Here is an 11,954-nt window from a genome sequence, read left to right on the forward strand (position 1 = left end):
CCTACAGAAAAAAGGCTTTATTTTATTTTTAGCTTGTCCTAACGACATGACATGGGATTTGCCGTTATTAACCACCAAGTCCAAGCTGTGCATAAAGTCCCCAAATGAGTCCAGCAATCGTTGCAAAGCCAGGGGGGTCCTGGCCAACAAGACAGCATCATCCGCGTAAAGGAGGACTGGAATCGGGGTACCTCCCATGCGCGGAACATCCTGTGTAGCTGTCAGCAAGTCTTGCTCCAAGGCATTTATGTACAGGGTAAACAGCATGGGAGCTAAAATGCAACCCTGACGTACCCCTCTGCTAGACTTAAAGCTGGACGTACACTTCCCTTCGGTCGTCATCCTTATCGAGGCATTCAGATCGTTGTGGAGCTCTGAGAGAAAATACACAAGGGGTGGGTCAAGTCCCATCTCTAGGAGCATTGACCACAGCTTTGACCTATTGACAAGATCAAAAGCCGTGGACAAGTCCATAAATCCCAGATAAATGGAACCCCCAGTCGCCCTAGTGTATTTAGCTGTAATTAAAAGGAGGTTCAAACATTGATCCTCCGTGCTCCGGCTCTAAACCCATATTGTGCGTCAGACAGAATGTTATTATCAGAAGCCCAGTTCGTTATCCGAGCAAGTATAACCTTCCCCAAGATTTTTACGGAGGAGTCTATCAGGGATATGGGCCTATAGCATCTAGGGTCAGCTCGTTGGCCTTTCTTGAATACCGGTATTATAATAGAACGAGACCAGGATTTAGGAAAACCCACGCTTGCCGAGGTGTTAAATACATTAGTCAGTATGTTGGCCCAGAAAACCGGATTGGCCTTGTACAAATCGGTGGGAACTCCGTCAGGGCCAGGAGCCTTCTTTCCAGCCGAGTCTTCAATTGCTTTAGTGACCTCTCCTATGTGAAACCTGACTGGAGTCAGGGAGGAGACCGAGGCTTGCCCAGAAAAGATTTCCAAATCGAGGTGGCTACCATATATATTTTTAAAATGACTCAACCAGTCCTCCTCTGCAATGTTAGTTTCCAACACATTATTATTAACGTTGGAAAAAAGAGGAGTGTTAATAATTGACCAGAATTTCGCACTGTCTTTTAAGGTTGCTTTGTCCATAAGATCGGCCCAGGCATTTTGTTTAATTTCTTTTTTCCGGGCCAGCAGTGCTTTTTTATAGTCGCTTCTTAACTACGATACCAAGGTTTTATTCCTCGGGAAGGCCAGAAGCGCCATCTTGAGATTATTATGAGCTTTGCTACAATTATGGTCAAACCAGCCAGAAACTACATTCTTAGGAGCTGGTCTACTTTTGCTAGTCAGGTCCTTAGCCACTATGGAGCAAATAGCTTAAAACGCGGAAATAACTTTCTTCCCCGTGGAATGTTGGTCACCACAGATTTCCAGGTCCGGGGCCGCCTCAAGCCTAAGTGATTCAAAAAACTCCTCCGGAGTTACCTTAGACCAGTTTAGCCTCCTCCCCTGATCCTTTGCCTTAACTTCAATGTCCGTCATATGTGGGGTTGAGGTGTTTAGAAAGGAAAAACCATCTAACAGTTCAATTACCACTGGATTATGATCGCTGAATAAAGACTGTAAAGCGTTATAAAAACAAACATATTTTAAAAGACCGGAAGAAAGAAATATGTAATCAATTATTGTGTTACTGTCCCTTCCTATAAAGGTGGGAACCCGTGAGTTTAGATCATAGAAGCCTGGCTCATACAACTGATTTTCGGATAAAAGTTGTTCCAGTGCTTCCCCCTTACTAGAGTGCTCAAAATGTTGGGGGGATGTCAGATCTGAACCATCAATGTCGTTTAAGCAACAGTCATGACTACATAAGTGTACATTAAAATCACCTAACAAAATAGTGTGACAGAAAGTGGTTTGCTTCAAATTATAAGTATTTAAAAAATCCGCCAGCCATAACAGGTGAACATTCGGCGAATCCCCTTGCTGAGAATTATAACAGTTTACCATTAGTAACTTAGTGTTATTGGTAAGTTTAAATTCCAGAATTAAGAAATTGTTACATGAGCAAGTTATCCTGCTAACTGTTCCTTTTAGTGTCACCGAAAGCAAAATCATTAAACCCCCTATAGCCCTTCCAGCTGTTGATTTCAGTGCTGGCACAAAATAGGATGTATAACCGTCTAACCAAAAATCACATTCAGTTTCCCAGGTCTCTTGAAAAGCCAGAATGTCATAATCTTTCAAAAAAGTTAACCAGGATGTATTGTCTCTCTTGGAGCGTAAGCCCGCAATATTCCACGTTAGCATTTTGATTGAACCCCCCTGCAATTGTCAACAATCAAGTGATTTACATTAATACATACAGGGGGAACAAGAGTTTGAGTATCCTCATGAGAGACCTGAACGGAGGATAACACGTCCCCCCCACTACTACCCACCTCCTGTCAATCACACGTATCCAATAGAGAATGTGCCTCAAATCGGTTACGCGTAGGAATATTAAACCCACCCATAAACTGATAATCAGCTCCTACACCCTGAAGGGGAAACGGCGCCAGTTCTGTCACTGGAAAGTGGTTTCTCTGGTTTATCAGGTGAAAACTATTTCTAGGTGGGGGGTGGGGGTAAAAGTAGCCCAGAGGACGCGCCTGGATGCTGTTTGCGTCTTGTGGCAAGGATGCAGCCCTCAGTAGGACGGTAGCCACATGTTGGGTGTGTCTAAAATTGACTATGACACACTCACCAATAGATGTTTTTATGGAAGGCCCGATCCAATTTACTCTTCGAGTACTTAAGATATCATTAGCAAAATTGAGAGGGAACCCACACTTCCTATGTAACCACGAGACTGCTTTTTGCTTGAGGGAGTCATGCGATTCCTTTTGCAAAGGGACTAGATGCCTGTCCTGGGGTGGAACGTTGGTTAGGATCACGACATAAGGAGAGCATGCCGGGGGTAGATTTATGGTTCTTCTTTTCATTTCCACCTCATCTTTATACATCGGGACCGACTCCTTTTCTACAGGGATTACTGGATTTGAGGCTAGAGTGGTCACTGGGAGAATTGGCGTGACTGTATCGTTGGTAATAGGGGGCTGAGATGGTAACTGTTGAGAGTCAGCTCTGTCTATGGTCTTTTTTCCTGCTACACTCTGGCCCTTCCTTTTATTATTGTCTACCCAATTAGAATGATTTGTTATTAATACTCCCAACCTCTTAACTTCATCGGCGACCTTGTCAAGTTTCTGTACTAAAGGTTGCATAAGTAATTCTAGTTTAGTGTCGAGTAAAACCTCAATGGAGCTGAGTAATAGAGAAATTTGGTCAGGGGATAATAGGGTCTTTACAGTGCAGCTGCTGTTTATAGGCTCGTCTAAATCAGTCTGTACTTTTTCCATAATCTCAACCCTTTTTTTTGTCCTTTATATAAGCTCCCCCCTTTTTACTTTGTTGCTTTCTACAATTCCTGACGGGTCTTGAAGCAGAAGAAACCTCGTCAATATCTTCACTCGCCATATTTAAGTCTGAGGCCAAAGGATCCATATGAACCTGAACGGTGGTCTTGACCGTGGCGTTGACAGGAGGGGGGGGGGTCACAAGTACCTTTGTCCGGCGTACCCGTCACTGCATTTGAAGGGTTTTGGGGACTATCTTGGGGACTATCCATCCCCAGTGAGGCCCTACGATCACTATTGATTTTGTTAATCTTTTTCACAAGGTAATTGTCGAGAGGACCAATCCCTGAAGCACTTAGTTCCTTATGGGTTATGGACATTTTAAAAGCAAAACAGAATTACTACTATCAATAGCAGCGGGTTAAACACTAGTTTGGTAACAGTACTGTGCAATATACCAAATTAACACATTTACCGGAGTAGATGACTTCACGGCCCTAATGATCCTGAGCACGACTGTAAGGGGTATGGCCCAGCCCAGCCTCAGACAGTCCCGGACTGTCACAGACTGTCCGCCCTTTGTCCGGGCTTCGTCCGGCGCGTCCCGCTCGCGTACCGCGTAGCGGATGGCGGTATCACTTAAGTAGGGCGTTTTTCAGCGGTCAGGGGCTGGTGGGCGGGACGAAGCACAGGTGCTGCTCCACACGGGCTCCTGGGATACGGAGTCCCGTGTAGTTCCTTGACCCGCGTTGGCGCCTCCAGGCGCAGCAAAGAAACGAACGACCCCCTCCTTAGGTGGTGACAGGAGAAGAAACCAACAGCAAATCACCAAGGAAGACTTGCGGCGATGCGGGACCCGCGCCAGCGGGTTCCGCGAGGTCTTTTCAGCGGTCAGGGGCTGGTGGGCGGGACGAAGCACAGGTGCTGCTCCACACGGGCTCCTGGGATACGGAGTCCCGTGTAGTTCCTTGACCCGCGTTGGCGCCTCCAGGCGCAGCAAAGAAACAAACGACCCCCTCCTTAGGTGGTGACAGGAGAAGAAACCAACAGCAAATCACCAAGGAAGACTTGCGGCGATGCGGGACCCGCGCCAGCGGGTTCCGCGAGGTCTTTTCATCGGTCAGGGGCTGGTGGGCGGGACGAAGCACAGGTGCTGCTCCACACGGGCTCCTGGGATACGGAGTCCCGTGTAGTTCCTTGACCCGCGTTGGCGCCTCCAGGCGCAGCAAAGAAACGAACGACCCCCTCCTTAGGTGGTGACAGGAGAAGAAACCAACAGCAAATCACCAAGGAAGACTTGCGGCGATGCGGGACTTCTATTTATATGCACACCACCCGTTTTAAGCTTCACTAGAATTTGCAGATGTAACTTAGATGTAACTGGGGAGAGGATGTAGACTTACGGCTAGAGCGGTCGACCTCAAAGCTGGGGAACTGTGTTCGAGTCTCATCAACGACGCTAAAACATCCTGTGATTCTGGGTAAATCACTTAATCTCCCCGTGCCGAACAAAAATGAATGTGTCCTTCTGTAACGAAACTGGTGCTCATGTAAAGCGCTCTGATACCCGATTTCTCGGGTCTAGTTTCGCGCTATATGAGACTCTAAAAAAAAATGTTTTAAAAAATGTACGCAATTCTGGTATCATGGACAATGTTTAGCATATTGCATAATTCGTAACTCTCTGTAAATTTATTGGGCAGATGTCGATGTTGTGCAGTCCTCCCTTGCTCCTGTCTGTATTTTCTCCCTCAAGTATATTCATGATCGTTTGCTCCTAATCTTTGAATTTAGCTTGTTATCTCTGTAAAGCGCTTTGATACCCTAATGTGTTACGTTTTCGCTCTATAAAACTCTAAATAAATAAGATCTCTCTCTTTTTGACTGACTGCTCACCATCACTCTAAAGTTCATTTTATTGGATTGGAAGTCTACTTACAATGGATAATATTACATGAACTTATCTTGCTGTATTAACTTCTTTGGAAACAATGGTACTCCCATGCTTCTTCAGGCACCCTACTGCACCAGACTGTAATCTTAGATTTGTATGTTCTTTTGTATTTTCTCAAAAAATCTCAATAAAATCTTTAGAACAAAATAAAAATAAAAATATGGGAGAGACCAGTAGGCATATCTCACAGACAGGATCAGGTAGAAAGGCCTGCCTTACCTCTATAAGTATTTTTTCTGCCTCCAATGTCAGTCCTCTCCAGCCTGGTGAGCTGACAGTAGTCATGCACAGTGAGGGGGGTGTACAAAGTCCCACTCTCAATGCACATCACACTTGCCCTACTATACGTTCATGATCCTCTTGTGTGTTGAAGTAGTCTAAATATACATATATAATGAACTCTGGGCAGCTGCAAATGGTCTTTCTACCCATGAAGGAGACATTTCTCTGTCCCAACAGTGATATATCTTCAAGAAAAAGTCTAAGGCTACTGCATGGAGCCACCTGAAATGTTCAAATATCAACATTCATGGTACATATTCGTACTGAAAAATGCTTCAGTGCTTTCACAGCATGCAAGTCATTCATGAGTGTTGGTGCCATCACCGTAGTCTTCCAAATTAGGTCAGCAAGAGATGTATGCTCCTATTATCTGTTCTTCCTAATTAACAGCAGCCGTAAATATCCATAGCAATTCCATCCTGAAGGAGTTGCTGGGCTGGGTCTGGTTCTTTGAAAACAGTTCAGGGCTTGTTTTGAATCAGTCTGTCAACAGTTTACCATTTCTTTGTGTTCCTACATTTAATCCACAAATATGCTAAAAGAAATAGCCATGTATATACACTTGGATTTCTCTTCAGCTTTGCTTTGTGGGGTTGAGAGAAACTGTGGGTCTAACTGAGAGAAAGAACATTGGCGGCACGCCTTGCATGCAGACCTATTGACCCAAAGTGAGAGTTGTCAGGTAAAACGAAACACTCACTTGAAAACCACAAGAATCACAAAGCTGCTTGCCATTGCATTCCTCTTTCATTTCAAACAACAGGTCCTTTAAAATTGTAAATGCCTTTATAGATAATCCAAAGGTGAACACCACTGAAATACCGATTCTGCATGCTCGGCCATCTTAGCAAGGACAGAGAACACTCTTAACTGCACTTTACCTCAGTGGGTGAGAACTAAAAGAAAAATAATGTACAAATTAATTCAAAATCAAAAACAAGCAAAATTGGCAGCGAGCACAATTATAAGGCATGCTAGAATACATGAGAAGAAATTGACCCCAAAGGTAGATGCCATCTTTCAAAAAAAAGTGGGGAGATTCTAGCCTAAGGTGTCGAACTGACCAGCATCTTAATTACGGATTTTTTAAAGAAGGTATGCGAAATCACTGCTCCTCCTAAAGTTACTAACCATACTGTCTATAGAATGCGATATAAGAAAACAATTGTTGAATTTTAAGGCACTTCTGCCAAATCACTATACAAAACTTTAACTAGTAGTGAAATATAACAGAAAATTAGGCAACTATACAGAGACAAGATACCAAGGAAGCCATCAGGCAGATGCTCGCAGATGTTCCTACATTCCCAAACAGATAATGGACAGCGTAGGAGCAGTATGAAAGGAGAGAAGAGAAGTCTCAAGTTGAGTAACAAGAAGCTGTGCAAGGAAGAAGAAAAATGGAAAGAAGAAATGAAGCTGCTAACTGAAGGTCAACAGAGTAAACAAGAATGAATTAATAAAGATAGGAATGAAGACAATGGACACATTGTAGATAAGACTGAGAAAAGATTTGAGCAGGAAAAGGGATCCAATGAAGAGGTGTATGATACAGAGTAATGGAAGCAACAGAATAAAGTCTGGAACGGAGGAATGGTAATCTTACAGATCAGTCAGAGGAGGTAAAGAACATACTCAGAGAATCCGGCAAAAGGTGAGAATCTGTGGCCAAGTTTGAAAAATGCAAGAGAAAAATAGAGGGTTTTAGTGGACTGAAAGGTTAGGAAGGATCAAATCTTACACATGTTGAAAAACTAATAACAGCTGGTGTAGATGATTAAGACAAGTAGAAAATGAAAGAGAGGGGCTAAAGGTGGCACCATGATTAGGAAAAGACTAGAAGAGAGGTAGGGGGAAAGAAAATAGAATACTATAGAGGGCAGGTGTAAGGAGAAGAAGCAGAAAAGAAAAGAACATCTTCCATATTTGGCATTAAGTGCAAGGTATGTAATGTCATCCAAGACTGAAAGGCCAGAGGTAAAGGGGAGGCCGTATTATGAGGTTGCAAGTTTATGGTTGAGAAACATGAAGACAGATGTAAAACCTGTGAATCATTTTTTGTAAAATTAACATGAAAGTTAAAATTGCAAATATGAAGAGAGGCCCGAGGATAGCTATATAAAAGGAGTAATCAAATTATCTTAATAGAAAAGCACATGATCAACCATATCAGAAGTGTCCAGAAATATAAGGAGAGATGAGTGTTTAATGACTGTATAGAGGGCACTTTACATACAATAGTCTGGCCGTAAGATACACCAAAGGTGGACAGAAGAGAATATTTTCAAAACAGTGTTGTTTGTAGACCATGTGTTCCAAAACTTTAGAAGTAAAGGAAAAGAAGGAGATAGAGCAAAAAATAGTTGGAAAATAAGGAACGAGAGAAGAAGTTTTGAGAATATACTTACAATGACTGAATAAATAGTGGTCATGCCTGCTTAGGGGACATCCCTCTGTTTCTTTGACATCTTCATAGAGGCTGTAGAGATTTGCATGACCTCTGCTGATGACTCGAGGGTACTGTGTATTTTTTTAGCACATGCTTCCTCTCTGTTTCTCACAACCATTGGTTCTCAACCTTTGCTTCTTTTCTTTTGTTCTGTACTCTAGATGGTCCCATGAATACCAGGATGCCACTATCGAGAAGATCATCCGCTTCCTGCAGGGGCGCTCCTCCCGTGATTCCTCAGCAGGCTCTGAAAATAGCATGGATGGCACTCCAACTCTTGGACAAATCTAGAGTCACTTCTGGGCTTCCTGCTCCGGCATGCCCTGTACATATAGCTCTTTCCTGAAGGAACCTTAACCTTCTTGTCACTCCAGGCCCACAGACCCTCTTGCATCTTTGTAGCTAATTTTAGCTCTGCAGGAACAAAGGTGCATTGAGCATGGTATGCAAGGCATGAGAAAGAGGACTTGGACTACAGGAAATGTGGTAAACTGGTTAACATGATCCGTAGAACCCCTCTACTTCAATTCCACCCTGCCTGTCAGTGTAAGAACTCAGAATGTGGTTAATGTAATGATTGACATTAGCGGATTACATTCTTCCGTCACTTGATGTTTCAATGACGTTGCTGTTGTTTCTAGGCTGTTGCAGATGTTCTAAGGAGGCCCAAAGAACCCATGATTGGCCCTTGTGGCAATGGTTTTTGGCAAAGGGACATGTTTCTTTTCCATTGGTCTGAGAATTTTGGCCACAGTGTTCAGAGAAAGGGAAAACCTGCTGTAATAAAGCAGTCGGTGTCCTCCAATTTCTCCTCAACCACATTGACTCAGATGAAGAAATATTATTGTTGGTTTAAGGGAAATAAAAGAAGGGCCTTGTGTAATCCTAACCCTGCAGAGCTACCCTGATATTGCGTGGGTGTTTTGAGAGATGCATCATAGAGCCCAGTTAGTGACACTTCATGCCAGGCTTCACCTATACTAAAGTATGCAGCTTCTAACTGCAGGAGACTTGAAAAATCTGTAGTAGAAGCATCAGTTTAAGTGCAGTATCCCTTGAAAGTGTTTGTACTTTACTTTAGGAGGCCTGTATTTGTCAAAGTTCTGGGTCTGAGGAGCAGGATCAAGCCCTACTCAGACTGCTTACTGCTTCTGTAGTGGTTGAGGACATTGGTGCTGCTGGCTGTAAAACTCAAGGGTGCCACAAATTGATGCATTTCTCTTCCTTACACCTATTCCTTTCCTGGCTGACAAGGTGACCTAGATATATAAAACAAGAAATACTGTATTATTGATCCTTTGTTCTTGCTGTAGCTAAAAAGTATTTCATTTCTTTGCTCCTTCCAGTACATGACTGGAGGGGGACTCAACCTGAAAGCAGTCCATCACCTCCTCAGGTATATTCATCCTGTTCCACAACTCACCTCAATGTTCAGAGAATCCATTGACACTCCTCCATGTCTATTGCTATAGCTTCAGTCCAGAAACTCTTCAGACTCATCCTGTGCCACAGCTTATCTAAATATATGGCAAATGCTCAGACATACATCCGAGTCTACTACTGTACCCTCTGGTGAAAAAGTCCATACATACACATTTTATTCCACCACTCACCTGAATACTGTGCCCAAACAATCGTTCAAGCCAAACAATCGTTCAAGTCTACTCCTCAATTCACAAACTCCTCAGATTCTTATCTCCTCCAGTACACTTTTACTTAGTCTACAGGGAATTCCTAGACACTCACTACCACCTGTCTGCAGTTTAAAACATCCCCCAAATACTCATCTTGTTCCACAACTCACCTAAATTCTTGGTGAATCTCCATATATATATCCATGACTACTGCTCTACCGTTGGTTCGGACTCTCACCAGATGAACTTATCCTCTTACCTGGATCACTTGAATACTTGGAGAATTACTCAAAACACCTCTGATTCTACCACTTGTCCCTCAGTTTAGAAACTCCCCAGACATATTGCACCTGAACTCTTGGAGATGCCCAGACTCACCTCCAAGTCTACCAGTCAGTTCAGAAACTTCCAAGATTCTCCTTTCCTTTTCTGTGCATCTACTCGGTCTGCAAATAGTTTTTTGACACTCTCAACCACCTTACTGCATTTCAAAAACCCTTCAGAAATAGTGATCCTTTTCCACAACTCACTTTAGTGATAGCGGAAACCTTAGACATATCAGGGATCAGGTATTCCCTAGATTTGCTCATTTATTTAGACATCTTTACTCAGTTTGGAGATATTCCCCAGAGAAACTTCCACATCTACCACTTGGCCGCACTGCAGTAGTGCTTTTTTTGAAACAGTAGTTGCAGGTGGGGTCCACCAGTGCTCCTTTTGTGGGGGCCAGCACTTATTTTTCCTCCTCAGACTTTGGCCTAGAGGAAGAGAGTGAAAAACACACAACGGGGAATGAAGGAGGAAGAGAAAGGCTGGAAAAACACGTCAAAGTCGGAAAGCAGGAACATGAACAAGTGAGATAAAGGAGCAGGGATAGTGTGGTGGTGGATTAAAGAGGCATGAAGTGGAATCAAGTCTGTGCAGCCTTGGCATTAGTAAGGCTGACATTCTGTAGCGCCGGAAGCGTGCTTCTGAGCAAAACTTTGGGCCTCAGCACTTTTGTTTTTGCAAACTGAACACTTCAGTTCAGAAACTGCCCTGATACATGCCCCATGTTCCACAGCTCATCTTGGTGCTTGAGGAATCCTCCGAGACACAGCACGACACATGGCCAACCACTAGTACTGCAACATCCGCCTATGGAAAATAATGGATGTAAGGAATTAAAATAAAATCCCTTAAGAAATAATGTTAAATTAAATGATATTATTTAAAATTATGCACATTTATTATTTAAATCTACAATGTGTAATACCCTATTTTCACTTAAAAAATGAATGTGTCAATACTTATAAAAATATAACTACATTAATTGTATTTTTTCTATACATTTTATACATCACTTATAATAATTTTCAATGCATTCTAAAAAAATTGTTTTTCTTTGGCTGTTTGTTTTTAAATTTATTTTAACTTAAGAAAAATAACTTTAATTTAATATATTTCCATTAATTGAAGATCCATTTCGAAATGAAGGGCCCGATTACGATATCGGGCAGTCGGACCACCCTCTGCTATTTCGGAGGTCAGGAGACAACCCGACAAGCAGTTGGCGGTCTGACCGCCCATTTACCATATGACCCCCATGGTGGTTGTCGAAAAGTGCTCATTTACACTGCACAAGCGGCAGTGTGAATGAGCACTTTCTGCACATCCATGCACTGTGTGCCATGCACCATGTTGTGCATGGCAAACGTTGCATCAATGTGTGTGTAGGCCCATGAGGAATGGGGGACATCATAATCTCAATGGTTGTGCCTGCCTCAGCACCGCCTCTTATCAGGACTATGATTCCGACCACCACCCCGTCTGGATCAGATGATCTTGTCAGAGGCGCCGGTCTTTCCCCTGCCCTCTGCAGTCCTACCACCTGCTTTGTAATACAGCGATCGGACCAATGGCCTGTCTCTCAGGTGGACTGACAGCCTGTCAGTGGCAGTCCGCCCGACATAGTAATCAGACCCTAAGTTAATAGTGCCATAACATTTTTTATTTTGTTCTACATTTAAAATAGATATATATACATGTATAAAATGAATGTACATAATTATTTAATATAAAAATATGTTTAATAATGAGTTTCAAATTAAATAAACTTTTTTATTTTTCCATTTACTTTATGATAATGAGACTCCATGGTCTAGGAGAATAACTCCACATAGTTAAATCTTTAATTAATGGAAATAAATGAAACGTACTTTCTAAAGTTTAATTGAAAAATATAAATTCCCACCTAAATATAAACATTTTAATATGCATTAATAAATATTA

At 42.6% G+C, this 11,954-nt stretch overlaps 1 protein-coding gene across 1 annotated transcript in view; it reads left to right on the plus strand.

Annotated features, from left to right (window-relative positions):
• The window catches only part of SARM1 (sterile alpha and TIR motif containing 1), a 211,249-nt gene extending 202,298 nt beyond the window's left edge, over nucleotides 1-8,951 (plus strand). Inside the window, exon 9 of the mRNA XM_085649108.1 lies at nucleotides 8,211-8,951. Coding sequence (XP_085505234.1) covers nucleotides 8,211-8,340 — 130 coding nt within the window. The 3' untranslated portion in view covers nucleotides 8,341-8,951. The remainder of the gene's footprint in view (nucleotides 1-8,210) is intronic.
• The last annotated feature ends 3,003 nt before the right edge of the window (nucleotides 8,952-11,954 follow it).

The sequence above is a fragment of the Triturus cristatus genome, chromosome 3_2, assembly GCF_964204655.1.
Source record: "Triturus cristatus chromosome 3_2, aTriCri1.1, whole genome shotgun sequence".
Classification (NCBI taxonomy): Eukaryota; Metazoa; Chordata; class Amphibia; order Caudata; family Salamandridae; genus Triturus; species Triturus cristatus.